This window comes from Takifugu flavidus, chromosome 13 (assembly GCF_003711565.1).
Source record: "Takifugu flavidus isolate HTHZ2018 chromosome 13, ASM371156v2, whole genome shotgun sequence".
Taxonomy (NCBI): Eukaryota; Metazoa; Chordata; class Actinopteri; order Tetraodontiformes; family Tetraodontidae; genus Takifugu; species Takifugu flavidus.
Window position 1 is genome coordinate 8,566,359 of NC_079532.1, and position 26,717 is coordinate 8,593,075.

The 26,717-nt window shown below is 49.7% G+C and overlaps 4 protein-coding genes across 10 annotated transcripts; 2 read left to right on the forward strand and 2 right to left on the reverse strand.

The window, feature by feature from the left end:
• The first annotated feature begins 66 nt into the window (after nucleotides 1-66).
• slc17a6a (solute carrier family 17 member 6a) lies at nucleotides 67-7,909 on the forward strand. Its single transcript, XM_057053224.1, has 12 exons — nucleotides 67-767; nucleotides 2,022-2,277; nucleotides 2,493-2,611; nucleotides 3,366-3,480; nucleotides 4,136-4,223; nucleotides 4,348-4,434; nucleotides 4,760-4,902; nucleotides 4,984-5,133; nucleotides 5,518-5,650; nucleotides 5,726-5,836; nucleotides 5,913-6,040; nucleotides 6,145-7,909. Exons 1-12 carry the CDS (start codon nucleotides 682-684, stop codon nucleotides 6,472-6,474), a joined length of 1,746 nt encoding a protein of 581 aa, XP_056909204.1. The 5' UTR covers nucleotides 67-681; the 3' UTR covers nucleotides 6,475-7,909.
• A 4,220-nt stretch (nucleotides 7,910-12,129) lies between these two features.
• On the reverse strand, nucleotides 12,130-13,571 carry fancf (FA complementation group F). Of its 2 annotated transcripts, none has more exons than XM_057053225.1 (2): nucleotides 13,376-13,571; nucleotides 12,130-13,273 (listed from the first exon to the last, which is right to left on the reverse strand). In XM_057053225.1, the coding sequence occupies exons 1-2, from the start codon at nucleotides 13,466-13,468 to the stop codon at nucleotides 12,200-12,202; spliced, it is 1,167 nt and encodes a 388-aa protein (XP_056909205.1). In that variant the 5' UTR covers nucleotides 13,469-13,571; the 3' UTR covers nucleotides 12,130-12,199. The 2 variants fall into 2 exon arrangements, with proteins under 2 accessions (XP_056909205.1, XP_056909206.1); XM_057053226.1 differs by having other exon boundaries at nucleotides 13,363-13,492.
• Nucleotides 13,572-13,584: 13 nt separating this feature from the next.
• LOC130536924 (growth arrest-specific protein 2) lies at nucleotides 13,585-23,901 on the forward strand. 3 transcript variants are annotated; one of them, XM_057053227.1, is made up of 9 exons: nucleotides 13,585-14,159; nucleotides 17,000-17,161; nucleotides 18,597-18,706; nucleotides 20,065-20,206; nucleotides 20,789-20,809; nucleotides 21,030-21,093; nucleotides 21,248-21,446; nucleotides 21,523-21,630; nucleotides 23,133-23,901. In XM_057053227.1, the coding sequence occupies exons 2-9, from the start codon at nucleotides 17,017-17,019 to the stop codon at nucleotides 23,343-23,345; spliced, it is 1,002 nt and encodes a 333-aa protein (XP_056909207.1). In that variant the 5' UTR covers nucleotides 13,585-14,159; nucleotides 17,000-17,016; the 3' UTR covers nucleotides 23,346-23,901. The 3 variants fall into 3 exon arrangements, with proteins under 3 accessions (XP_056909207.1, XP_056909209.1, XP_056909208.1); XM_057053228.1 differs by lacking the exon at nucleotides 13,585-14,159 and adding an exon at nucleotides 14,232-14,872; XM_057053229.1 differs by lacking the exon at nucleotides 20,789-20,809.
• Nucleotides 23,902-23,929: 28 nt separating this feature from the next.
• On the reverse strand, nucleotides 23,930-26,396 carry svip (small VCP interacting protein). 4 transcript variants are annotated; one of them, XM_057053231.1, is made up of 5 exons: nucleotides 26,275-26,390; nucleotides 25,904-25,967; nucleotides 25,607-25,657; nucleotides 24,690-24,803; nucleotides 23,930-24,616 (listed from the first exon to the last, which is right to left on the reverse strand). In XM_057053231.1, the coding sequence occupies exons 2-5, from the start codon at nucleotides 25,964-25,966 to the stop codon at nucleotides 24,602-24,604; spliced, it is 243 nt and encodes an 80-aa protein (XP_056909211.1). In that variant the 5' UTR covers nucleotide 25,967; nucleotides 26,275-26,390; the 3' UTR covers nucleotides 23,930-24,601. The 4 variants fall into 4 exon arrangements, with proteins under 4 accessions (XP_056909211.1, XP_056909213.1, XP_056909212.1 ...); XM_057053233.1 differs by having other exon boundaries at nucleotides 26,267-26,390; XM_057053232.1 differs by lacking the exon at nucleotides 23,930-24,616 and adding an exon at nucleotides 25,133-25,179 and having other exon boundaries at nucleotides 25,904-26,396.
• Nucleotides 26,397-26,717: the final 321 nt, after the last annotated feature.

The following is a 26,717-nucleotide window of genomic DNA, read 5'->3' on the forward strand; positions in this document are numbered from 1 at the left end:
TAAATGCTGAAGGTCCGACTGGAGCTGAGAAATAACCGGATGTGGGAGCGGGTGCGGGCGGGGGTGGCGGCTTTGTGCGCGCTGCGGTCATTTAAGTGTTCCATAAACCTGGATTTATTCATCTCTTTTGGCTCATTGTTAACATTCTTTGTATTCTTTGATGCGGATTGATGAAGGTTAATATTCTACCTTATTTTCGGACAGATATTGAGGCGAGACGGCGGCGGAGGGAGGAGCCGCTGACAGGTAGGTGAGCCGTCCGCGATGAGGATGATGAAGGTGATGCTCAAACCTCCGGCTGCTGCCTCACCAGAGATCTTCCCCTCAGATTAAACACGCACCTCCTGGAGATTTCTTGGTATTCTCCTTTATTCCAAAGAGCAGCGCAGAAACAAGTTTGGTTAGTTTTGCGGTGGCGGGCTGGATGCTGAAAATGGAGCTGCGTGGATTAACAGTGCGCAAGGCAGGAGCGGACTTATTTGAGCGCTTTTTTGTGACTGTGAAACCAGCCCATTCGGACTGAACGAGATTCCTCTCTATCTCCATTTTCTGCCTCGTCTTTTTCCGGACATCGAGGAGGTTTTCTGCCTCAAGCAGCGGGGCGCCACGCAGGGATTGATGCCTTTACAGTATGCACATTAATCCATCGGCGCTGTAGAGATTTGGAAAATTATTTGGATCATGGATTCGGGAAAGGAAAAAGCTTTGCCCACCAGCAAAGAGGGATTAAAACAAATTGCAGGAAAGGCCCTGGGTAACCTGTACAGGTAAGATGGATCATTTCTGACTCTTTTTAAGGATCGAACATATAAAATAGCATCTTATTAACAGCACACATGAAACGTGCATCGCCTTTAAATGTGCACATTATTGAGCAGCGGTGAATCCGGGAGGGAAATCTTTTTCTTTGGGAGATGAATCAGGATGCAGAGACGTGTGTCCCGAATATTTAAGGATCAGATATTTCCCAGGAGGACGGGTTCCCCCCTCCACCAACAGCTGAGGGTGTTTTTTTTTAATTATTAATGAAACAGAGCGAGTCGTGACACAAGGTCGGAGCATATCTATTACCTCGTGTATCCATCTGTATTAATCCGGAATCGATGGACTTGGAATCGGACGTCAGTTTTCTTCATAAAAATAGTAAAATAAATGATTTAGATTAGGGGGATTTCAAAACTGGATGAAAACGTGGAGCGAGGTGGCGGTTTAGGCCTCTGCGTTTTAGTTGTAGTTCCAGCAAATTAAATGACAAATTTGTTTCATATCACATTCTGCCTAATCGTGTATTATTTTTTTTAACAATAATTTAAAAAAAAAAAAACCAAATGTGAACACGTCCGCAAAAAAGAAGGTCCGCGGCACATTTAATTCGTTTATATTTTTCTACCAAATCGCGTAAAATAAAAATTCCAGGCTGCAGAAACGTGACTCAATCCCGGGAAAAATCTGTCCGATCCATAAGGTGAAGCCTTGCAGGCCTGCCATTGCTGTGAGGAGGCCCGCGCGATTTCTTTATTTAACTCTTAAATTACCCCTCCATTTCTTTGCTGGCCCCTCCGTTTTATCCGGGCAGAATTTAGGATTTTAATAAAACCACACGAGGCGAAATCTCGCAACGAGGATTTTGACTTTTGCTGCAATGCGGTATTAAGGTGTTTTTCCCCCTCCTGCTTCAGCATCGATCCTTTCTGTGGTTGGAACGTGGAGAACGGAAGCAAATCGCGCAGGTCTGTTTTAAAGGAAGGACGCAGGATTTTGGAGGGTCAAGGCCAAAAAAAAAAAAAAAAAAAAAATCCAGATGGAAACAAGGCCTGGCGAGCTTGTGAAGATGAGAAATCCCACCCTTAAACGTGGAAATAATCTAGAAAAGCCATTTAACTCACACAGATGGGGTTTTAAATCCCCTTCCAGCATCATTTTTGGGTTCTTTTCACCCCAGTTTTCCTTTACAACAGCTGAATCTGCAGGATATAAGGATGATGTGAAAGGATGTTAAGTGATATATCGGCTTGTCGCAGGCGTCTGGAGAAGAAGCAGCAGACAGGTGAGGCCATCGAGCTGACGGAGGATGGGAGACCCAAGGCGGACCAGGAGCGCAGGGCGCCCCTGTGCGACTGCACCTGCTTCGGGCTGCCGCGCAGATACATCATCGCCATGCTGAGCGGCATCGGCTTCTGCATCTCCTTCGGTATCCGGTGTAACCTGGGCGTGGCCATCGTCAGCATGGTCAACAACAGCACCATCCACCAAAACGGCAAGATCATCATCAAAGAGGTGCCCGCAGACCCCGCCCCCTTTCACGCCGCCCCATGTGGAGCGCGTTAAAAATACACGTTAAGATACAAAAGGGGGGTTGTTTTCAACGCAGGGGCTGATTTTCTAGGTTAAGTCACCATGGATGTTCTGTGGCGCTTGAGTTTACAGGCTGACATGTTCTTGTTCTGCATAAAATGTGGAAAAAAAAAAAAGCACTTTTGTTTGTTTGGAAGAAAGCGAAATTCAACTGGGACCCGGAGACAGTGGGGATGATTCACGGCTCCTTCTTCTGGGGATACATCGTGACTCAGATTCCAGGAGGTTATATATCATCCAGACTGGCTGCAAACAGGTAACAGCGATGGGCTGGAATAAACACACAAACCGGCATAAAACAGAAATGATGGGTTTCTCTGCAGTTTCCATTTTCCACGTGAACGTGGACGTTTTAATATCCAGGATGGATGTCAGTCTTCTGGCTTTGAGGGAAGCAGAGCGACCTCACAGCAGATAAACCGGGGATTTGGCTGACACCCGCAGGCGTGCCTCCTCGTGTTAATGAGCTCCCGGGGGACCACCGTATCCAATCCTTTATGTTCAGAGGCATGGCAACCGCATCAGCCCGAACCCCTGAAACTCAGCTCTGTGCAATGATCACAATACGATTCCGACGGCCGCGCCGCCTCTTTAGCGAGGAATTTCACTAACAGCTGATTAGCGGCTCCGATGAGACAGGAGTAGCAGGGGTGGGCACGCAGCAGGACGGGGGGGGGGGGGGGACGCACCCTCCAGCCGTTTAGGCCTGAGAAGCGCATCTACGTCTGCTTTTCTTTTAATGAGCAAAATGGAGTCTGAAGACGGCGTGAATCTTTGAAGGGGGCCGTCGTTGCCAGGTCAGCTGAGCCCGCTGACGCCTTCTGCTGCCCGTCCTGCTCGCCAGTCCAATTACAGCCTGTTTTCAAATAGGTTTGCAGACCATTTTGCCCACTTTTGACGCCACCAACCACAGAGAAGGGTTTTAAAATAAATATATGACTTCTGGGTGAATAGAAGGGTTTCTTAGGAAGGTGATCTGGTGCGATAATCCCAACTCCTTGTTTCCACAGAGTGTTTGGTGCTGCCATCCTGCTGACGTCCACGTTGAACATGTTCATCCCCTCTGCTGCCCGGGCCCATTATGGCTGCGTCATCTTTGTCAGGATATTACAAGGGCTGGTGGAGGTATTTCAAACACGATAGCGAGCAGCAACCTTCCCTTTTGCTGCAGATTTTTTCTGAAGAACCCTTCCCCAAACAGGCGAGCGCAGGGTGTGTTTAGCCGGCCCTGAGCGGCGTGTTCAGGTAGAACCAGGCAGAACAAAAGGGCTGAAAAGCACTCGATGCGGCCGGCTCCCACAGCTCATCCGAATGGAAAAGATTCCAGAGAGGGCCGCTATTATCAGACTGAAGGTCGTCCTCTTTTGTTGTGTTGCTTGCCGACGCTTCAATGGCAGCTCGCCGAGGGAGGGGGCGAGACGAGGCCCGCGCTCGGCACCCCTCGGCTTATTACTGCAAATTAAACATTAACATTTCAGGGTGTTGCCAGCCGCAGTTCCCTGCAATCTCTGTCTATCAATAGTTGATTGTATGCCACTTAGCGCGTAATGAAGATTTAATGGGAGCAATTCAGGGTTTTTTTGTCTGGAGAGGCTCGGCGGCCGGCTCAAATCTGCGGGACTCACACCTGACCCATTAGTCTCACTTAGAAAAGGTCAGAGACGACGTTTTCCAGTTTGTTACTTATTAACAACAATTTGTCTTCGCGCGCGTCCTGGAAATTGGATCACGTCGCTTCAGTGGTGCAGGAAAGCTCCCGCTGACGGTCTTCTCCCCGCAGGGGGTGACCTATCCCGCCTGCCACGGGATCTGGAGCAAATGGGCGCCGCCGCTGGAGAGGAGCCGCCTGGCCACCATCTCCTTCTGCGGTACGAAATCAAGAGTGGTGTCGAATTAGCATCTTTCTGCTCGCCCCATTACATCACGCACAGCATCACAGCGGCGGCGATGCTCTGGTTAACAAGCCGGATCGGCGTGTTTTGTGTGGTTCAGGGTCGTATGCCGGTGCGGTGATAGCCATGCCGCTGGCTGGGATCCTGGTCCAGTACACGGGGTGGTCGTCGGTCTTCTACGTGTACGGTGAGTCCCTCTCTCGCCGCACTGACTTTATTTAAACAACTCAAACCGAAGGAGGAGAATCAATGCGATCTCTTGCAAATGGGATTCTGGGGCAATAAATTGTACCCATTAGTCAAATCAATACGCTCAGGAGTTCCTCTGCCCCGGTGTGACCGATGGCTGGTGGCCAGTGTTAACGCGCCTTAAACGGGTTTTAAAGAGTTCCGGCCGATTCAGCATTTACTTGCGTCGAACACCTGAGGAAGGGCGTGTGTTGAACACGCACATTTCATTAGACGTTAGCCACACGTCTCTGGTTCCTGAAGGCCCTGCTCCTTCTGCTCAGGGTGCTTTGGGATCATCTGGTACGTGTTCTGGGTGTTAACGTCCTACAATAGCCCGGCGGAGCACCCGACCATCACGGACGAGGAGCGGCGTTACATCGAGGAGAGCATCGGTGAAAGCGCCCAGCTGATGGGTGCGATGGAGGTGAGTTCTCGGTCCGGACCTCCCTGCGGCCCCGCCCACTCTCAGCTTCCCATTGAGCCACTTCTTTGATCTTTTTGACAGAAATTCAAGACCCCCTGGAGGAAGTTCTTCTCCTCAATGCCAGTCTATGCAATCATCGTGGCCAACTTCTGCAGGAGCTGGACCTTCTACCTGCTCCTCATCAGCCAGCCAGCCTACTTTGAGGAAGTGTTTGGCTTTGAAATCAGCAAGGTAAAGAACAGCAGCTCTCTTCTTCAGATAACAGCTAAAATCTGTTGGGTTTGGTGTTTCGTATCAGCCGTGAAGGCTGTTAGTGGTTCAGACCTCGCTGTTATTTGCTTAAGGGAAAAGGCCGTTTGCAGCAGCGATTTTGACATATATCTATAATTAAATGGGGTGTGAATTTAAAATATGTATTTTTAAAAGCATAAAAGCTCTGCCTTGAATTTCCTGCCGCGCAAAGAACGAGATTTCACTCTTTCCTTTTGACTGGTGATTGAGCCAGTTTGGAGGCCGTAAATCGGCCTCGGGGTCGAGCGCCCTGTGAGTCCCTGCTCAGATGAGTGAGGGCTGAAAAACGAGTGGGTCAGAGACGGAAACCATCTCTTTTCTCAGGTCGGTATGTTGTCGGCGCTCCCCCACCTGGTCATGACCATCATCGTGCCCCTGGGAGGCCAGTTGGCGGACTACCTGAGGAGCCACAACATCATGTCCACCACCATGGTCCGCAAAATCATGAACTGTGGAGGTGAGCCTTCAACCGGGCCTCAGGGAGCCATCATTAGATTCTGAGTCTGCCCTCCTTCACCCGGCTCTCTTTTAGGCTTTGGAATGGAGGCCACTCTGCTACTGGTGGTCGGTTATTCTCACAGTAAGGGGGTGGCCATCTCCTTCTTAGTCCTGGCGGTGGGTTTTAGCGGCTTTGCAATATCAGGTGAGTCTTTAGACGTTCTGGTTGAAATGTCAAAACCTCGGGTCTGAACTGAATATTGGCTTTTTGGTGGCTGCAGGTTTCAACGTCAACCACTTAGACATCGCGCCTCGCTACGCCAGCATCCTGATGGGCATCTCCAACGGCGTGGGCACCCTGTCCGGGATGGTGTGCCCTCTGATAGTGGGGGCCATGACCAAGAACAAGGTGAGTCCTTCCCGGTCCAACGGGGACCTGTCGGCTCAGCTCCTGGACACGTCGGACACAGCTGGTGGACGCACACTGACCACGCCTGGTATTTTTGTCCGTAGACCCGGGAAGAGTGGCAGTACGTCTTCCTCATCGCCTCGCTGGTGCATTACGGGGGTGTGGTGTTTTATGGGATCTTTGCATCCGGGGAGAAGCAGCCTTGGGCCGACCCTGAGGAGACCAGCGAGGAGAAGTGCGGCTTCATCGACGAGGACGAGCTGGCCGAAGAGACGGGCGACATCACGCAGGGCTACGGCGCCATGGGCGGCCCGGCTAAGAGCTACGGGGCCACCTCGCAGCTGAACGGCGGCTGGGTTCAGGACTGGGATAAGACGGAGGAGTACGTGCAGGAGCCGGCTGGAAAGATGTATTCCGAGCGTGGCTACTCTTAAACCAGGCCCCGGTGAGTCTGCCGGCCAGAGACAGACTCCCCATCGCCGATAGCACAAACACCCATCGATCTAGATGTTTCAAATCCATCCGAGAAAAAAAAAACGTAAAAGAATTGCTAGTTTCAAAAAGCCAGTGTAGAGAAATAGTTCATCGCAATGCAGAACAATCCTGTGCCATCCGTACGCGTCCCTCATCAAACCGGCCGCCCGGCTGAAGGCCTGAACGCCGCTCACGTACCTGAGCGACACGAGCCCGACGCCGCCGCGGCCGACCGTCACATTTGTTCCTTTGACGCCGATGATTGCACTGAGTATCGTAAAACAAGGTTCTTTTCCGTTCCTCGGACGTGTTTTCTGTACTGTACGAACCGTTTCCGTGAGCCCGTTGTGGATTTGTGTCATCCCATCGATATAAAAGGCCATATTTTTAATGGACAGTACCTTTTCAGGGAGACGTCTGCTTGCAAAAAAAAGGGCCCCGTTCTCCGGCGGGGGCCCGTGTAACACTATGACAAAAAAAAAAAGGCGCGAGTGAGGTGGAACTGCAGAGTTTTCTCGTGTGTTTGTTGCATGATCAGTGTTTCGGATGCAGCCGCCTCACACCCAGTGGTTAGTCCCCATTCAGCCTGCCGCTTCCTCCTTAGGTAATCGTCATTCTAGCTACTATAGACGAACTTTCATGATCGGGTTTCAGTCGTGAGGTGAGTCGAGTCAACAACAAAAAAATAAAAAAAGAGAGAAAAAAAAAAAGCTTTTGAAAGGCAATCGCCAAGAGACATTGTTTATTGATGTTTGGTGTGCACTGCAATAAATTCCGTGTACCAGCCGCCACCATCACGTTCTGTTCTGTGAGGTAACATTGGCTTGCTGTATCTAACTGTAACTGTTTTGGAGTCACGTGATGATTAAGGTGCGCCTTTTGACCGATCCGCTAGCGTCTGGAGAGGCCCGGCGGCCCACGCAGCGGCGTTTGGACGGCGAGGAATGCAGTACTGTATACGAACAACCAAGATTTCCTTTTTTTTTTCTCTTTCTTTCTTTGTGATCTTTCGGTGTTTTCTGGGTTGTTCTCACTGTCACAAAAAAAAGTACTTTATTGACACTTTGATATCGTCACGTTGGAGTGGACCACATGAATAATCACTCTCTCACCTTGACTTTATTTGCCATTGAACATTTTCTGAATTTGTTGTATTAAATCTGCAAGATGTTTAAGATATAATATATCTTTATCTATATCTATATAGACATATATACAATATGAAATATATATAGAAGAATGATCAAAAGATGCTACTATGGCTTTGTGCCCAAAGTTCATGTAAACCAGATAAATGTGATTTTATGGCTTCTAATATTGTGTTTAATGAAGAGGTATGTTGATGTCAAAAGTGTTATAAAAATACTCATTTTATAAAACAAACTACACGTCGCAGTCTCGTATGCGTGTTTTTTAATTATCTGTGTTGATCGGAGCACCGTCCGGAGGTTACTGGTCCTCAGAGGATGGAAAGAGAATAACCAGTTAAACACTTTCTCCTGTCAGAGTCGCGTGTCTCCTGCTCGGTGCAGGATCCTCATTAGTAAATCAATGCTCGGGGTCTCTGGGGTGTGAAGATTGGACGACGCTGCTCAGGTAATTGGAGAAAAGAAGCACCCCTGCACTCCGTCGTCTGTCTTCCCTGTTTTAATACGCAGCATTCAAGCTGCTGCAGAGGTCTCGGAAACGCTTCCGACGCTGCTTCTCACACCTGTCTGTAACACCTGAGGAAGGTTGGAACAAAGTCGCACGTTGGCCGCGAGAAATGGCGGGACAATAATATGGAATTACAGGTGTGCCGTCGTGAGTGAGACTCTCTCAGCAGTGTAGCGTGCAGCAGACTCGGCCATTGACCAGCTCGCTGGTTCAAATCGAATCACGAGGCGGATCAATACGGCGTGACTCTGGAGTATTGAGAGAAACAAAACGCTGATGAAATTCTGAATTTAAAATGAACGCTGGTAACGGGAGAAGGTCACGCTGCCTTTGGAGGAATCGATATAATGTGGGAAAATTAGCAGCAGTGCATACTGTGGTGATTTACAGTTACCAGGGAGTTAACACCTACGGTTGTTCCCATTTTAGTGTTTAGCTCAGTCTCAAAACAAGCCCAATTTAACCAAAAGCGACCGTGAAACGATGGTTCATTCATAAAAAGAAAGCTGCAGATACCTACCAAGGAGACTGTATTTGGTTCGCACAAGAACAATACAAATGGAAGCATTGAATTGTGGGTAAAGTGAGAGGAGAAAAGAGCGAAGTGTAATTTACACTCCTGAAGGGACAGACTGCAGCACATCAGCAAGATGCTTAATAATTCAGGACAACATGGCGTCCATTCCCCCTCCCGGCAAGTGTGTGTGTGTGTGTGTGTGTGTGTTCAGGTTGGAACGATCACATGTTACAATCAGAACGTCTCACTCCATCACAGGCGGAGTTTACAGGCGGCCATGAAATGCTTTTCTCCCTGAGAGAAGCGAGGAGCGTGTTTGGGTGGAGGTGGAGGTGGAGGTGAACACGCTGGAGGAATCGATCTCACGTGCAGAGGCTGTTGAGCGACGTGTCGGACTTTGTGTTGACTGACACGTCGATGGCAGAGGAAGCGGCTCCGCGTCCGATTATCAGGCGGGAAGCGAAGCCATGAGGGCGGCCGCCTGCTTCCCCGCGCTCCTGTTAATGTGACAGGAAACACAATCGTGTCACCAGCTGCGTGGAGCGTGTTTGCTCGTGCCTAACCAGGCGGGGAGGTCACGGCTGTCGGACCTGTCGGCGCCCCCCCTAATTGGAGGCGAGCCGGAGCCGGCGTCCGTGCACAGAGGTGCAGAGTCTCCCAGCTTCCACCTGCTTCTGAGGCGCATCCTCACAGCATCTCGGAGACGCTGGTGGTTGAAGGATGGAGACGGGGGGGGGGGCGGGGGGTCCGTGCGTGGGGCAGGTGCACTTTGGCTCCTGGGGGACTGTAATGGGATGAAGCCCACCAAGAATGAGTGTTTGATGACGGGGTTGCCCTCCTCCCCTGGGACCCCCGCCTGCATGCAATTGTTCCGCGCTCCCTTCTGTCTGCAGACTGATCCCGCCACGCTGTCGGCCAAACATCCCATAATTTCCCATCTAAGATTCAACTCCCTAATTTTAAAAGATGCTGTAATTACAATGCAGGTTTTCAGAGGAGGGGTGGAGTAATTACAGTTTTATGACACCCTCTGGCTCAATCTTACACTGTCTCCGGGCAATTTAATTTATAACCCCCCCCCTTCCCGAATGGCTTTATTAATGGAGAACCGACACCCCTGAATCAGTCTCTCCCCCATAATAACATTACATGTGTCAGCGCCACACATGTGTGACTAAATCCATTAAAAAGATGTCCCGGCCTTACCCCCCCCCCCCCTTTAAATCAACAAAACCCTCCTTTTTGTGTTGTGCAAATGGTGAGTAAAACACCTTGTTTTTGGTTGCTTTCATTCAACCAATTATGTTTTATTTCAGCAACAGTGACACCATGAGTGTGAGTAAGTGTGTGTGTGTGTGTGGGGGGGGGGGGGGCTTGTATTTTACGAGCCTTCATACCTGGACTGAAAATTACATCTTCCACCATCAGAGAAAACGAGAATGCTTTACGGGATTGAGCTGCTCGGGCTTCCCACAGTTGTGTGTGCAGTAATCTATCACAGGACCCTCCACGTCCCCTCCCCCCTCTTATCACGGCTTCATATCCTCCTCTCTCTTATCAGGCTCGTGTCAAACATAAAAGATTCCGCTCGATAACCTCAGCAACGGCCGCCGCCGCCTTTTCTTTGGAGTCTGGTTGAAATTAGGATGAAAACATCCTACATTTATCGTCTGGCTATTGTTTTGTTTTTTTTGGGGGGGGGTTAAATATTTACAGAGATCTAATCTTTGTTTTTGTTGGTGCAGCTCTTTTGTCCCAGACAAGATGGCGGTATTTTACTGACATCAACTGCAGTTCTGACATGTCAAGACTCTCGTTTGTCTTCTCCAATCATAATAAATCATCAGTCTCTCCCCTCAGGAGCCCCCCCCCCCCCCCTTGATGGAGGGGCCTTGTAGAGAGGGACACAGGTGTGTTGAGGGGCCCTCCTGCCTCTGAGGACAGTCAGGGGCCAGCCTGAAAGGGTTTAGGCACGTGCCAAGGGAGGGCTCTAAGCCCCCCTCCCCTCCTCTCTCTCTCACACACACACACACACACACACACACACACACACACACACACACACACGCCCCACCCCTCAGAGGACTCCCTATTCACACCACCAGATGGAGGCTGGATCAGAGTTTTAATGAATGCTATCCTTCAACCAAAGCCTTCAGAAGCAGCAGAGCACCGGGCGACCCCGGCACGCCTGAGCGCCGTTTGTTACCTCGCACTGACGCAAACAATAAACCAGGCGGAAAGGCGACAACCAGGGGAAACACAGCAAGGTCTGCAACTTTAGGAGGCCAAAGTGCTGGACTGCACGTCCTTAAACGACCGGGTAATTCTTCTACAGCAGTCGAGCCCTCACATTCGCTCTCATCACACTGGCAACATTTGCAGCCTGTTTCTTCCTCCAGAATGTGACATAATTGGACTCTTTTTAGGTGATTTTCCATCTAACAATACACACAATCCAGCGCTGAACACAGATGCTTTAGGTTTGAGTATCTTTTGGTAAGAAAAAGACAAAACCATCCATTTTCAAGATCTCAGGACAGGGCTGAAGGAATAAGACTGGAATAAATGCACGAGACTAAAGCGCCACTTTCTTTACACACTAATCGTCACCTCAGCTGCTAACTCACTCCGACTGGTGTGAAAAAGGGCGAGAAACCAAAAGGGAGAAAAAAAAGACTTAGACCAAAACGATTAAACCTCCATGTTGAACGAGTGAAGCTCCAGCTGAAACTGAGCAGAAAAATGGGATTAATCTGTCAAATAAACTGTTATTTTAGCTCAAACGTCTCACTCTGAGTCTCTGCATCATAAATTGGATGCGGTTGACAACCTCTCCGGCACCGCTGGTTTCCACCCAGCCCGATGCATATGTTCTTTATTGGCTGGAAATAAATTGCTTGTGTACGAGCCGCCCTCTACTCAGTGACCCCCGTCCGTTTCTAGGGGAATTGCCTCCACTGGTGAGTTAAATGAGCCGTAGCCTTGTTGGTGTTTCCCTCCGCGCAGCAGGCCGCGCTCTAATCTGCTGTCTGCCACTGTTATGTCACACAGCAGCCATTGTGCGCCGTCGGGCTGGAAGACGCCTGGGACGCTCCCTCGCCACGGCGGGCTCTGACACGTGTGGAGCGGCAGCCGGTGGACCTTTAAAAAACGTTACGTTCAGTCCGAGGAGACGACAAAAGTGGCAGATGGTGACGAAGCTGGGATGAGTTTAGGTGTGGAAATGATGCGTATAGATTTTAAATTTCAACCTGAAATGATTCCACACTAATAACCACCGTCGTAGCACCGACCAAATGGACACCGGAATATTTTGGAATGATCTGCAGACACTAATTCATTCATCTGCTTCCGCCATCTGTCCCGATCCTGAGGGCTGCAGAGATAAAAGCTTTACTCCCGATATTTAAACGATCCAGACAAGTGAAGCTCTCAGGAACTCTGTCAAACACAATTTTATTCATCATATGCAAAAACTGTTCCCGATATCCTTAAAAATGGGAAACATTTTAGCCGATTGTCCCTCTTCTTAATGCGGACAGAAGATCCCCCCACACGCTCAGACCTCTGACATCAAAATCCCCATCTGAACATTTCAGAGCATTCAGCTCTTGTTCGACATTGTCTCTGAGTCCAGGGTGGAGCTCCAACAAGGTCAGAAAGTGCTCGACAAGTCTCGGAAAGGACACGGTCTGGCTGGTGTGGACCCACTCCCCTTCGTCCACGCTATACTCCATACCGGAGGCCCAGCATTTCAGCACAGCATAGTACGAGTCTCTAAATTTCTGGTGTGCTTTTGCCAGGTCTCTGAGCAGGGTAGTGGGCAGCGTGGAGCACATGTGCTGCAGCTCCCTGTGTGGTTTCTGGAGCCAATCCAGGAGAAAATCCTGGGATGCAGTTTGCATCTGTGACTTTGGCGATGTCAGCAAAGCCGCCGCCACGGCCAGATAGAAGCGTCCCGCTGCTCCCTCACATCCCTGGAGGACAGAGTCTAAAAAGTGCTCTGCCGGCTGGACGTCACTGTCCTGGGTCAGCAGAGCATCCAGCCTCTGCATCAGCACCAGCCCCAGGACCTCAGCATCAGCACCACATGGCGAGGAGTCGGGGAACACACCCAGGACCGTGCATGCAGATTTGCATTGAATGATGCCACTGCAGAGTCCAGCCAACTCGTTGTGGGGGAAGAGAGCCAGGCTTTTAGGGTCGAACAGTAGCTTTAAGAGGTCTATGGGGAGCTCGGGGTTGTTCATCAGACCAACAAGCAACAGGTGCTGACACCGGGAGAGGTCCGACAGGGAAACGCCCTCATACCCAGGAAAAACAGTCTGCAATCTCCCATTTGTGTGCAGCAGCTGCTCCTCCAGATCCCTCCTCATCGTGGCGTGATTGTGAACCTTGGAGTGCAGTTGTTGGCAGTAGCGGGCCCAGTGAAAGGCTCGGGACAGACGCGACGCGTCCCACCGCTTCACCGCGTCGCTGTGCGCCGCCACGGCTAACAGCTCCGCCGCGTTCGCCACGTTCTGCAGCACCGCCTCCATCCGGCTCGCCACGTCCCGGTTCTGAACCTCGCTGGTACACAACCACTGTGAAGGACAAGCAGAAACTGGACGTAAATTTCCCCTTTAGCCGAAAGTATCCTTTCACCGTTAAGCCGAACTAGATTCGGTGCTACCTGTTAGCTGCACCTTATGGCAATAATTGCTCAATATGACTTCCGGTATCACATTCTTCTCATCGGACGGAGTCAGACGTAACACAAACGGAGTCCAGAGTAACATAAAAATGAATTAAATCAGAACTTTGTTATTTGAGTGGCTTTGCGAGCTTTGCTTTACGTTTTCCGTATTGCTTCTGCGCATGCGTGCAACGGAAACCGCTGTTGTTTCAAAATAAAAGCCTCACACATTTGAACCATCTACCTTTATTTTCATGCTCTAAGCAAACCTGCACATCATGGTGGACTGGGATTGCTTTTTCCTGCTATGATAATCCTTTAAAATGTTTTATTTTTTTTAAATCGTTTCAACTAAAGAGTTTTTAAAAGTACCTCCCTTCATTGACGATGAATCTTTAAGTCTCTTAGCAAGTTAGCAGAGATAGTGACTAGGTTGCGTGTGATCTGTTGCGACTGTTTGCGCTTGCAAATAAAAGGTGCGAGATTAAAATTAAAACCAGAAATGGCATTTCCTGGCAATGGCAAGAGGAGAGGAGGGAGGCACAGCTCACAGGCTCAAACTTCCCTCCCATCATCAGCATGATCATGAGTGAGGGTAAACGTGCGTGCGTCTGTGTGCAGTCCAATCCCTGTGCAAGTGCGCAGTGAGAAAGACCTCCCCAGTTCACATTGGCTCGATGTTTTTGGAGCCCAACCTGTGGGTCTGTGCACCGCTGCGAAAAGCATGAAAACTGGGATCTGGCAGCAGAGAGGACGAGCGAGAGGAAGGCGCACCGACGAGCTGAACCCTCAGGGTGAGCGCAGTTGTTGCCCCTATACACCTACACAATTCTTAACACTTTACCACTCATTACGGCTTTGGGTGCCTTTATTTTTAGACTTTGGCTGTGGTTCTAACGAAGTGAACATTGCTTTACTGTCTAACCAGAGGGTCGCGCGCTTTGCAAGTAGTGCTGCAGCTTATTTAAAAGGAATCATCGGGAAATCTTACCACTTTCTTCAAAATTAATGTGTGATTATTCCTCTTTTCGTACCCTCTCATGTGACCATGACTGAAGAAAAAACCCCTTTCTTCCCGGTAATTGGGTTACATTAAATGACTTGTTTGTTGTGGCCCATCAGACAGCCATCCTTTATTGGCAGACTGTCAGGACGTCTGAGTCCTTGGGTTCTGATCCCTCATCATTTTTGGTGCTTAAAGAGGCCAAATGCACAGTCAAGATGATTTACTGACAACACAGTCATGCTGAGCGCCTGTGTTCAAATCTGTTGGAGGAGAAAAGCGCTGAGATCAGTGCGGGTCAACAGGACAGAGGCACTCTTGTTTCAGGAAGAGAAATTCCCAACTATTTTTCTCTCCTTGAGCAACGAGCTGCCAACGGAGGCCGACAACAACAGCTCTGACTAGACAGATTTATCATTTGCAACATTTCTAAAGCCACGCTCGAATTCGGTGTCAGACTCCCAATAAGGCTGATGAATCGTCATCGGGGCGACGCAGCGGAAGGTGAGTGGACGTCCCGGGACAGGGCCTGTGTGGCGGGAGGTGGCGGCGACGCCGAGAGTTTGGCCTGTGTATGTTGACAGCAGAGAATTGTGCGCTCCCTTCAGGGAATTCTTCAGTTTTATAGAATTTGAGATATGGTGTTTCCACAGGAATGTGAGGCCATGTCATGCGTGCAGTGAGTGAAAGATGATTGACCTCTTTCATGTGCTATTTAATGCAACAGTTGTGTGTAACAGGGGTGGCTGGGCTGGCGTGAGCGGCTCCTGGACTGGGAGCACTCGGCCCACTGCCCCGGTTCTGTCTGTCAGCCTCCGCCACATTGGATGTGGGAATGTTGCACTTGCTTGTGAGCGTTGAGATCCAGAGCGCTCAGATTCCTCACATTGTGCTGCACTCCTCCGGTATTCACATGAGATTCGAGCCCTCACAATGTGAAAACGCACTTTAAAACGCACCTTCTTGGGAACAAAAGGTGTCAAACATCCATATTTGGACACAAAGAAAGAAAATTAAAAGTTCCAACAGGGGGCAAATGAAGAAAGACAGACGGGTTTAATCGATCCAACTCGGCCAACCTGAATCCTGCTCCGTTCTGTCTTGCAGTTGCTCTTTGAGCCTGTTGTAGCGTCGGCTCGGTTATTAGCTTCTCATGGATTGACGTGTGTCCGTGCTTTGGTTGCGCCTCACATCTGGTGCCCAGTCGTGGCCCACTTGTCTCCACATTGAATCCACTAATGAAGCGGCACAGAGGAGAGCAGCGCATCACTGGAGAAGAGAAGGAAACCTCTCAATTACTCAGGCCTTCGCTCACAGATCTGAGTCTGAATGTCTGTTACTTCCCCCCCGTCAGTAGAGTCCACTGCAGCGGTGACCGGTTGGGATCGATCTCGAGTGTGTGACAGACTGATGGCAGCTTCATCTGAATGAGCTCTTTGTCTAGACTGTGGGATAGATCTCATACTGTAGCCTTCCTGACTCCCCCGAAGGTATCGAAAGGGGCATCGGGGTCCGCGCGAACGTCTGCTGTCATCAGCGGACTGTGATCAGAACCAGGAACTGAACCCCCTCTCTGTTCCATCTGGGAAGTTTGTAATGAATCCCCCTAAAAAAGTATTCCTTTCCCTTGTTTAAGCTTCACACTCCTCATAGAACAGAGCAGTGGTGGCCCAAAGCCTACAGAGGCGCTCTTGTGACACAAGGTTGGTGGTTTGACTCCCCAAACGTCCCTCCTTTATGAGCCCCGGGCCCTGCTGAGGGTTGGCTTAAATGCATAGATTTGATCCCAACAGTCTAATAAAAACAAAGCGACTGGACCTTTAGGTCTCTTTTGTCTGTTTTAATCACATTGTTAATGTTATGATATGAAACTATTTGATGTACGTGCACACATGTCGACTGTGGAACGGTTTCATATATTAGCTTCCTGCTTCCTGCATCCGCCTCCCCCAGTTGTGAGTTCAGCTGTCAGTAATGCTGCTTCGGCCCATCCAATTGACACCAGACACCTAATTTACCTCAAGCAAGTAAGAATTGATGGGATCTAGTGGCGAGAAATGCCGACTGAAGAGAACAAATACGTGTCCTCAACCCCCTCATTTCAAACAGCTGGAAATCCTTCAGTAGCTCCCTGTTATGCCTGCAGCGACGAGCATTTCCAGCCCAAGTTTGTAGAGTTTCATCTATTTTATGCACAGGAACTTATATATCCATGGGCTTTATGCATATATTAGAATAACATTGGAATTAATACTAGTTTGCTTTTTAGCCAGACTGTCCACTTTGGGCTACTGTAGAAACAACGCTCTCTAGAAACAATTAATTTCTGATTAATTTATGTAGATTTGTATTTTACTCTCATTAATCTGCACGAATGACCTCCAGTTTCAATGCTTCACTACTCCAGCCAGACGTTCTCTCTTACAGACTAGGAAGATCAGCAAACATATCCGTAATAAAGTTTCTTTTATCCTCGCCGCAGACATAGCCTGGCAACGCCCAACGGCACAAACACACTATCATTGTTAAGACAACAGGGCATATTATGGTGTGTGGTGTATTTATTGCTTTGATCTGCACCAGTTCCACTGTCAAAGCCGTGTGGCACCTGTCTGCTCGCTGCTCCCACAGGCGGTCATTAGGGAACCATGTGCAGCTCCCTGAGCCCCAAACACCCGGGTGTCCCCGGCCTGACGGACATGCAGCAGTACCACCAGTGGCTGGCCAGTCGGCACGAGGCCAGCCTGCTCCCCATGAAGGAAGATCTCGCCCTGTGGCTCACGAACATTCTGGGTAAGCCGGGTCTTCATCTGTAACATCGGTTCTGTTCCACTTGTCCTATAATGTGTAAAGGTTGCCAGGTTCTGTGGTAGAATAGCTGCCATTGCACCTTTCGCACAGATTTTGCCGACCTCGCTCACATTTACAAGGTCCTGAAGCTGCTTTATTCAACACGTGCTCCCAGAAATAACTTGAAAATGAAAAATGTCCCCACAGCTCTGCTGTTAAATAGAGCGTAGCTGACCTAAACACCCCCGCAGGAGACTGGAATCAATCTGGACCTCATTACAAACTGCTTTAAAGTCACCTGGATCTGGCAGAGTTTCAACACTCGTACAAGCTTCCACAGATTTGCCCTTAATTGAATAATGGCCTTTGTTCTCGATTAACGTGGGGTCGGCGGAGGGAACATCGCCGCTCATTTGGAGTGTGGCTGTGGTTTCCTGTGTTGCACTTATTTGAATTCAGCTGGATGTGTGAGGTAAAAACCGCGCGTCTAACCCGAGACGGCCTCAGCACTGTTATCTGTCGGCCTGTTTACCCTGGAACCAGCTGGAGAGGACTCAAACCGGACCTTCAAACCACAGCGGCAGCAGTAAATCCTGAAGCAGCTCGAGGCTGTCCTCTCCCAGAGCGATCAGAGGGACGCTGCTCCTCTGCTGCGCGGCGTTAAATAGGTGGGCGGAGCCACGCCAGGCCTCCGCCGCTGCTCAGTACTGTAGAGTGACCGGTGGTGTCACTGAGATGGGAAGTTGGAGGGACCGGATCATTTGTTGGGTTTGACTCCAAGTATTTCCACAAAAGCCCAGCAGAATTTGTTTTCCCCGCGTAGAAGAAGCGTGATGGAGGGTACGAGGATCTAAGTGTTTCTCAAGATTGCAATCTCTTTTCTGGGCTCCGCTGCAACATTTGGAACTTATTAAAGGTTGCACCCCCAAAACCCCTCCTCTTATAAGAAACAGAAAGGGGATTTTTTTTTTTTAACCTTCTCTCCAGTTTCTTTCCACAGACACCCCCTGCCACCAACTCCTATTTCACAATGATCTAACTGAGAAGGAATGGTCCTCTGGAACTCAGTCAACTGGACACCACATGTGATCACTGAGCTACCTCTGCAAATGGGCTAATCAGGAATTCCTGCACCATGTCCCGCTTTTACGTGGCTTTGTCTTTGCCACCCTTTGGTTTACTATCCGACACACACACACACCCCCAGCTCCCCCCGATTTATGTTGTAATAGTCGAACGCTTGGCTCCAGCTGAGAGGCCTGAACGCTGCACAAGCCAAGAAAAATCAGTCAGGCGTTCTGTGCCAGCGAAACTGTGTCGGCTTCAGCATCTCAAAGGGAATAGGCTGGAATTTATATTATATTTCCTGATGCATATTTTCAAAAATGAGCCCTTTATTGTTGAGTTTATGCGCCTCTTTATGTATTCCCCTGGTCAGGTCTGGAAATCACCTCCGAGACCTTCATGGAGCGCTTAGACAACGGCTTCCTGTTGTGCCAGCTGGCTGAGACACTGCAGGAGAGGTTCAGGCAAAACAACGGAAGTAAGGTATGGACAGAGCTGAGGACCGGCACCAAACATTCACCCGGTCCGTGCTAAGGTGTCCCGAAACCATCGGACCCAGATCTATTAAATCACTAAGACGAATCTGTGAAAGGTGCCCCAGTTTCAGAAGCAGCTCACAGTGGGTAAGACTGGGGGAAGGGCTCTGTGGGCTTCAGCAGCATGAAAAATAATAATAAGACTGGCAAGGACGCATGAAGCGTGGGGCCCCACGTCTCCTGTGAGGACTCGCAGACGTGCCTTGAACATGAGGCGTTCGTGCTTCTCACGAGTCAAAGGTACAACGTGTGAGATGCTCAAGTAAAGTCATGTATGTTCAAAAAGGATTTATTTTATTAAGTATTGGTAAGCTGGGAGCATAAAAGCTAACCTCTCAATGAGCATATTCTGTGTTTTGCTTGTTGGATCAGCTAATCATGTGATTAATGAACTTCCAAGTTGTGAACCGACTAGCCTCAAGCATCCTGTCCAATGCTGTTCTTTAGCTTTAGAAACGTTTAGCTTAGCATGAGCGACAACAGGTTGCCAATAAAGGAAACATTGCTACAGAGTCACGTTTCCATCCAGAGGAAATGTGGGATAAGAAGACTCCTTTGTTGACTTGTTAGTATAAGTTTTGAGCAATAGCTTCGCTGATAAGACTCGATCTCCTGATCTCAGTGTGAGCGTCGCTAAACAGAAGCCCGGTTCAATAAATGTGCACAAAGGAGTTGAAATAAACGGCAGAAGAGGCCGACTGGGAAGCTTTACCTTTACTGTAACATCGCCTTTTGAAATAAGAAGCTGCTTATGACAGCAGCAATGTGGCAGCTATTATTTATCTTTGATTTCAAGGTAATTCAACAACAAGAAGGATCCCAGAAAAGTCTGAAGCGCTGCCTGGAAAGAAAAGAAATATACCCACAAAAGCCTGCGTGTTTCCAGCATGAGCTCATCGCACCTTTCTCATTGCACAGACGCACATATCCTGTATGAAACCACAGCAAAGTGTATAAATCTCCCTGGGCAGGCCTTTGGGGGGGGCTGAAAAACCCCCATAAGCATGTCATTTGATCCCAAATCATTGGAGGGCTGGTAAAACAGTGCCGGTTTTCTTCTCCACCATCTCCCATATTGATCTGTGTGGAAAAGGTCCTTGATCCTGCGTTGAAACCAGAGCCTCAACAGATGGAAAAGAAATCAGGGCAGATTAAAACTGCGCAGCTCCGTATTTTGATAGAAACTCTGGAGGTTGGGCAGCGCGAGCCAACCTGGTAGACGGGGTTTGAGACACTCTTCAGCTCACGTCATTTTCCCGCAACACCAGGTGGAGACATGTGCTGACCTCTCCGTGTCTCTTCCAGAGCGTCCCCTATCGCAGGATTCCGTGCCGACAGAGCGCTCCCTCCGGTTCCTTCTTCGCACGAGACAACACGGCTAATTTCCTGGCCTGGTGCCGTAAAGTCGGAGTCGGAGAAATGTGTCTGTTCGAATCGGAGGACTTAGGTGAGTCTGGACCTCTGAGAAGTAAGAAGAGGTGAATACGAAGCGGGTCAAAGTGATTTCCTAGGAATAAACGCTCAAGTACACATGTGATTACTGCCTTTAATGTTCATTATGAACGACTGTCATCCTAAAAAAAGCTGAATTCTGACGTTGATTTGGACTCTGATGCCGAGGCCCCAGATTCCAGAGCTCCCCTGGATGTTGGGATTGAGCAGGTAGTTCCAGTCAGGGTCCTCCCTCCTTCGCTCCACCTTTGGAGGCTCCGTCTCCGAGAGCCGGAGGGAAAGTGGGCCAACGCTACGCAAATGTGCTCCTGAGGGGGCTTTGATTTGTCTTTGTTCTGGGGCCCGGCGGATCAGAATTCAGCGATCAGGTGATCAGAACGCGGCCCTCCCGGGCAGAACATTCACACGTGCCTGTTGAATCATCGCCAAGTGATTAAATCAAGACAAGTTTCAGAAACTGAGCGAACGCCGACGTGTGATCACACGAGAACAGAGGAGACGCTTTGTGCTGACACCTTTCTTTGTTCTCTGTTTCTCCCCCTTCCCCTTCCTCCTCTGGACGGATTTATCAGTTCAGCCGTTGGTGTAACCACACCAGGTTAGCAGTCACGCGGTGCCGAGTCGTCTGTAGTGCATGCTGTGCTGCCTGTGTCATCACGTCATCGTAGATGTTTATTAGCAACTGGACTGAGCCACATTTGTCGCTTGTGTCATTTGATCATCACTCATCGCCTGTTAGCGTAGCTGGATAATAAGGCCGCGTTATCCATAACGGCGCTGTCATTTCCTGACGTGAAACCCCTGATCTCTTCCTGCAGTTCTTCATAAGCAGCCGCGAGAGGTCTGCCTGTGTCTGTTAGAGCTGGGGAGGATAGCGTCACGGTATGACCCCGTTTCTCCTCATCACAGTTCACGTGTCCTTTTTCCTTCGCCGGGTTGTTTCAGAAATAGTCTCAAATCTCCTGTGGGCGCAGGACACATTTGATAATCTGGTTGGTGCTTTGAAAGCTTTTCTCGTGCTATTTTCCTTGCATAGGTACAACGTGGAGCCTCCGGGTCTTATTAAGTTGGAAAAAGAGATTGAGCAGGAGGAGAGAGCCCCTCAGCCGCCTCCATCACCTGTATCCACAGCTCAGCCCCACCCTCCGTCTCCCTCGGCTTTGCCCGCACCGTCTCCAGCTGCAGCCAAAATCACCCCCAGCAGGAAGAGCACAGGGAAGCTGCTGGACGAGGCCGTACGTCAGCGCACGACCCCCGCACGTGCATTCAGTGTGGGGTGGACACGTCCCTGAAACTGTCTCTGTCACGCAGGTGCGGCACATCGCAGACGACCCCCCGTGCCGATGTCTGAACAAGTTCTGTGTGGAACGACAGTCGCAGGGACGTTATCGTGTTGGGGAGAAGATGCTTTTTATCAGGGTGAGTCAGGACGGTTGATTAAAGCACAACGCTTCCTCCTTTAAAGCGATAGAAAGCGGCGAGTCGGCGTCACGCGTGATGCACAGCGACCGCTCGGACAGTATTTAGCCAACGTTGATCATACAGTCGCGATAGTATTCGAAACGCTTTTACTGAGTGGAGGGATAAAAGGCGGCGGGGAGAGATAAATGAAAGCTAACGAGGATTACAGAAGTAGCACTGGACGCTCTTGGGATCCTGTTACTTGGCAACAACCAGGTTTCACACCTCCAAGAATGTGATTTGTTATGTTGGGAGGGTGCGCGCGTGTGGATACACGTGGTTGGGCGCCCCCTGTCGGCAGGCCGTGGTGCTGGCAAGGGTTTGCGTCTGATCACAACACACTGTCCTTTGTGTTTTACAGCTTCTGTCCCGAGTCAACGTTGACTATATTTGGCACCATATGAGCAGAAACAGACAGTAGATGTACAAACCAAAAATGCACACGTGATCGTGCGTGTTGGGCTGAAACCACCAGTCTTTGCTGCGAAAGCGCCTTAATTAAAATTCCTCTCCACCAGCAGCTGTTTCCAATGAAAAAGCAGGAATATTAGCGAGGCCGGGTCGTTGCTGCGCGCAGCCCTGGTGCGAGGGCAACAATGGCTCGCAGCACACACGCGAATCCCCTCCACAATTATCTGCACATGCCTGAGAGTGACCTTCCCAGCTCCTGGAATAAAGGAGCCGGAGAGTCACCTCGTGGTGTTTGTGCAGAGCCTCGTCCGAGTTCAGCCTCAGGCCTCGGTCCTCCTCCGCCCAGCTGGGCCTCAACAAGGGTCGTGTCCCAAAGCAGCGTGATTGAAACCCGTCAGAGTGTCCATTAAAGTGCTCAGTCCCAAAGCCTGGAGGCCTGGTGCTGGGGATTGGGAGCAGAGCCCCACCAGTGTCCCCGTGATCGATTCTCTTAAGAAGCTTATAAATGTTGAACGTTATGTTGCCGAAGGGCACGACGCCTCATAACTGCCCAGATGGATGACGGGACGGCTGCATGCGATGGTTCGCCCTGTTCTTGATCAAACGGCTCCATTCAGCATGTTTCTAAAGATAAACACATTTCTTGTTGATGTGATTTTGAGAATAACTAACAACCGCGTCATTCTGAATCCTTTTCATTAAGCTGTCAAACACGTTCCAACTCAGTGAGACACCTGTACCAGGAATAGGTCACAGTTTTGGTCCTCGGTGGGAGTGCAGCCAAATCTCATACTGCGGCCTGCCACCAGGGGGCGAAAGAGTTTCCAAACTTCCTTTTTCCAGGCAGTTAAAAGTGTGATATTTAATCTGATTATGGGATGCTTTCATAAAGCATTTCCCTCCCAGGACATCAGACGGCCTGAAATCCATCTGTAACCTCTGACATCAAAGCCAAACAAAACTCCTAATTCACTTCCTGAAGATCAAAGCATGAGAGGATGAGTGATGTTAATCCATCTGAAGGCTGAGGGCGACTCTGTAATCTGCAGATGCTGCACAACAAGCACGTGATGGTGCGCGTGGGCGGCGGATGGGAGACCTTCGAGAGCTACCTGCTCAAACACGACCCCTGCCGCATGCTCCAGTTCTCCCGGGTGGAGGGAAAGACGTCCCCCGGCGGAGGCAGCAGGCCCCCCACCCTCAAAGAGATCAGCCCGGACGGCTACCTGGTGGTGGCTGCGCACTACCGGGGCAAGAAGTGAGCGCAGAGACTGTTACCGTGGTGATGGAGGAGGAAAGAGCTGTTTTCATACAACTGCACCAGTTTTGAAGAAATGCTCCGACATGACGGGTTAAAGAGAAACTAGGCTTTCTTTGTCTTCGGTGAGTTTTAAAAGCAATGACCATGTTTAGGACACGTTTGTCAGCCCTCTTCTACCCCTGGATGTTGATGCTTAATGTCACATTATTACAACATTTTCGTACTTTTCCTCCAAAGAAAAGCAAAAACTCAGATTGTGAACGCAGCCGAACCAAATCCCAGCCGGAAAATGGGACTTCTGTTCTTTTTTTGTTTAGAAAATAGTGTGCTTAGTTTTAGATGAATGTTGCGTTGTATTTTTTTTTCATCCTATTGCAGAATTATTGCCATTCAGCAGAAAAAGCAGCAGCAGGTCGTTCTCTTGCTTAGTGTAAACTGATGCTGCCGCCCTCTAGTGGACATGCGATGAACTGCACCCTGCAGCCCGGAAAATGTACATGTGCATCTAATCGCTCTTTTTAGATGTAAATTTTCAATAAAAAAAAGTGTAGAAATGACCTGGAATGACTCAAAAACACACACGAATCCGAAAGAGACAAAGTTTATTTATTGTGTAACCTTGGCAGGATTTCCTGGTCCCTAAATGATCGCGAGCACCAGAAGCTTCAGAGAAATGCAGGCGGCTTCGGCAAACCTGAGCAGGCAAACTGTGCAAAGAGCTGCTTCAACACATCCTAGTTTGATATTTATATTAAAATATAAAGCAGGCATGATATAAGATTATAGTCACGTCAGCGCACAAACACATCAAAGCGTGGATGAAATGAACGGCGGCCGGTCCGAACCCAACGTTGCCTTGAACGCAACACGCCACAGCACCGTTTTACACAGGTGAGCAGCTCCCGACCGATCGATGATAAAACTTGTGACATCACCGACATCTACCCCCCCCCCCCCCACACACACACACACACACCACAGGTTCAGAGCACCTCGACCACCTGCCGTCTGTGCTGCCAGCCAGTAAATACCAGTCAAAGGGAGACGAGTGGGACCCTACAGGAAGCGTGTGGAGCTTGTGGTTATTCGTGTGACATCACAAACGTGAGGAAGATGAAGCCACCAGGACTCAGACTCTTCGGGTTCTGCCTGGACCACGTCTGCAGGTTTATTTACTTATTTAAAACGGAAAGCGGGTCAAACATCCTCCAGCAATACTTCATCTTCATCCACACTCCAGCGCCGCTGCTCGGACCTTCAGCCCACCTGCCACTGGGGAGGAGAGAGGAGACGCCCGACTGGTTAAACCGGTTTGCTGGGGACTCTTGAGAGTCATGTGACCCACCTTCAACCCGCCGCCCCCCGACGCAGAGGTGGTCACCGCCTGCTTCTCAATCTCCTCCTGCTTCTTCCTTTTCCTCTCAACTGCTTCTGGGTTTTTAACCCCCCTGTATGTTGTCTAGGAGAGAACAGGCACATGATCAGGCGCCAGGAGGGAGCGCCGACGCTTCTTTTTAAAGCGGACGTGCATGCGTTACTGGGGGAGAGGGGGGAAGACGCTCAGAGCAGGGTGCAGCAAGGGGGGGGGGGTAACGGAGACAAACCTCGGTGCAGCTAACTGCAGCCTGACTGTGGGTTAGAGCCTTTTACTGGGGGGGTTAAGGGTGTGGTCTGCCTGGGGGGGGGTGTTGTCGGGGATTTGATGCTGAAAACAGTGACTTGGCAGCAGAAACGTGGGTCAGCCGAGCCGGGAGCCGACAGTTTTCATTCTGGTCCGCGTCTACTCACCTCAGAACAACTTTAGCATGGCTCTTACGGTAATGAATGTGGCTTTTCTGTACGATAAAAACATCCCTCAACATGACAGAATGTGCATCCGCCCCGAGTCGGGCGTTAAAGTGTCACAAGGCTGCGATGTTACACACTCCAGGCAAAGACACCGGACATTTCTTTTTACTCTTAACATTGCAGGGGGGCTCCCAGAGGTCCGAACGCCTCGCAGAGAACATTTCAGATGTTAAGTTGCATGAAGGTTCGAAAACAATGACAAAATGGGTGATACGTACTCTGTGTGTGGGTGTGCGTGCACAGGGGGGGATTTTTTTTAGAATCGACAAAATAGGGCATTCTCCGTTTAGGCAGAAATCTGAGAATCCCTTCCAGGATCCCCTGAAGTCCATTCGACACACGGACAGAACAAATGAACAACACGGGAACCAGAAGAAATGGGGGGGAAAAGCCCAGAAATGAAAGTTATCCCACCTCCTTTTGTCTCTTCTCGGCGGCTTCAGCTAAATGTCGCCTCCTCGTCTCCTGAAAGAAAAGCAAAATGAACCCAGTGAAAGCACTGATGGCACCAGTTTAGCCAGTCAGCTAACTGAACTGGGCCAAGTCCAAACTGGGCCAACGCCTCCCCGGAGTCGGAACCTTCTGCCACCGCACCGGCTCCGAATGAACTTTTAGCCACTTTTCATCCCGCCACCCGTTGCAATTATGTTGTTGGCACTCGTGGGGGGGGGGGAAGCATCCTCACAAGAGCTAAAAAAGTTCTTGACTTACTGGATCGGGAGTGGTCACGACGTCGTCCGCGGCGCCGCCGAGGCACGGTAGGCACATCCCCATGCTTCAGTTGGTTAGTGCGGGCAGAAAGGCAACGGTAAAGTTAGTGACCAAGCTTGGCTTTTAGCCCAACTACGTAAAAGAATGACTAAAGTTGGCACACGAGGCTGCGCGCTGCGCCCGTGTAGCCGAATCCGCGTTAGTAGTCACAGTAAGCAGCTTCTGCTCCAGCCGCCTGCATGTCACCGTTAGCCGGCGGCTGCTATGGCTAACGGTGGCCCCGATATTTGCGGCTAGCGGCTAGCTTAAGCTACAACTACAAGCCCCGTCGAATGACTCCGAGCAAAATAATAATTAATTTGCCATCGCACCTCTTACTTCATCGCTTTGACATTTGGAAAACAACTGTTTGCGTCAGGCGTCTAAGCCAAATATTTGCCCTGTGGGTTTGTTTAGATCAGCTGCCCGACTGCCTAATCGGCAAAAAAAATAGCGTTATGTTCAAAAACACCACGTTACAAATATGTGCTTGTCAGCTATTAATCCAAAGATCAACCGAATTTGAATAATTCTTTCATGACTTAACTTCTTAAATGCAGTTCTATATTAAACTGAGTTAATATCGATTCTCCTTTACTTGATTGCGTTTCAAAACAACAAATAAAAGCGTCTGTGTCTTTTGTCTTTGAATGTAACTTGGACTGATGAATAGCGCGTATTCGGTGGATGCCTCGCGCTGTCGTTCATAAATGGTCCAACAGTGCCACCCTGTGGCCGATAATGGAAGTGGGTGTATCTCCATGGTAACGTTCCT